The 300-nt window shown below is 17.3% G+C and overlaps 1 protein-coding gene across 1 annotated transcript; it reads left to right on the forward strand.

Moving 5' to 3' along the window:
• PRSY57_0001600 (exported protein (hyp11)) lies at positions 1-300 on the forward strand (the record flags this gene model as incomplete). The annotated part of the gene is made up of 2 exons (XM_020114107.1): positions 1-105; positions 247-300. Coding segments are annotated over 2 exons (159 nt in total), but the record flags the coding sequence as incomplete, so codon positions are not given.

Below are 300 nucleotides of genomic sequence, written 5' to 3' on the forward strand. Positions count from 1 at the left end.
ATCATATACTTTTATAAATGTGACAATATTGTTGTTCTTGACACTTTTATTATTCCTCACTTATTGTAATGAATATTATTATTATGATGCCTTTTCTAATACAAAGTATATATAACATATAAAAAAAAAATAATAAAACAATATAATCATATATTATGTATACACAACCACATATATATATATATATATATATATATATTTATTTATTTATTTATTTTATACTTTGATTATTTCTGCTTTTTTCAGATTCAATAATAATATCAAAATTGGCATAAGCATAATTAAAAGAATTATAGCCGA

Source organism: Plasmodium reichenowi, assembly GCF_001601855.1.
Source record: "Plasmodium reichenowi strain SY57 chromosome Unknown, whole genome shotgun sequence".
In the NCBI taxonomy this organism is placed as follows: Eukaryota; Apicomplexa; class Aconoidasida; order Haemosporida; family Plasmodiidae; genus Plasmodium; species Plasmodium reichenowi.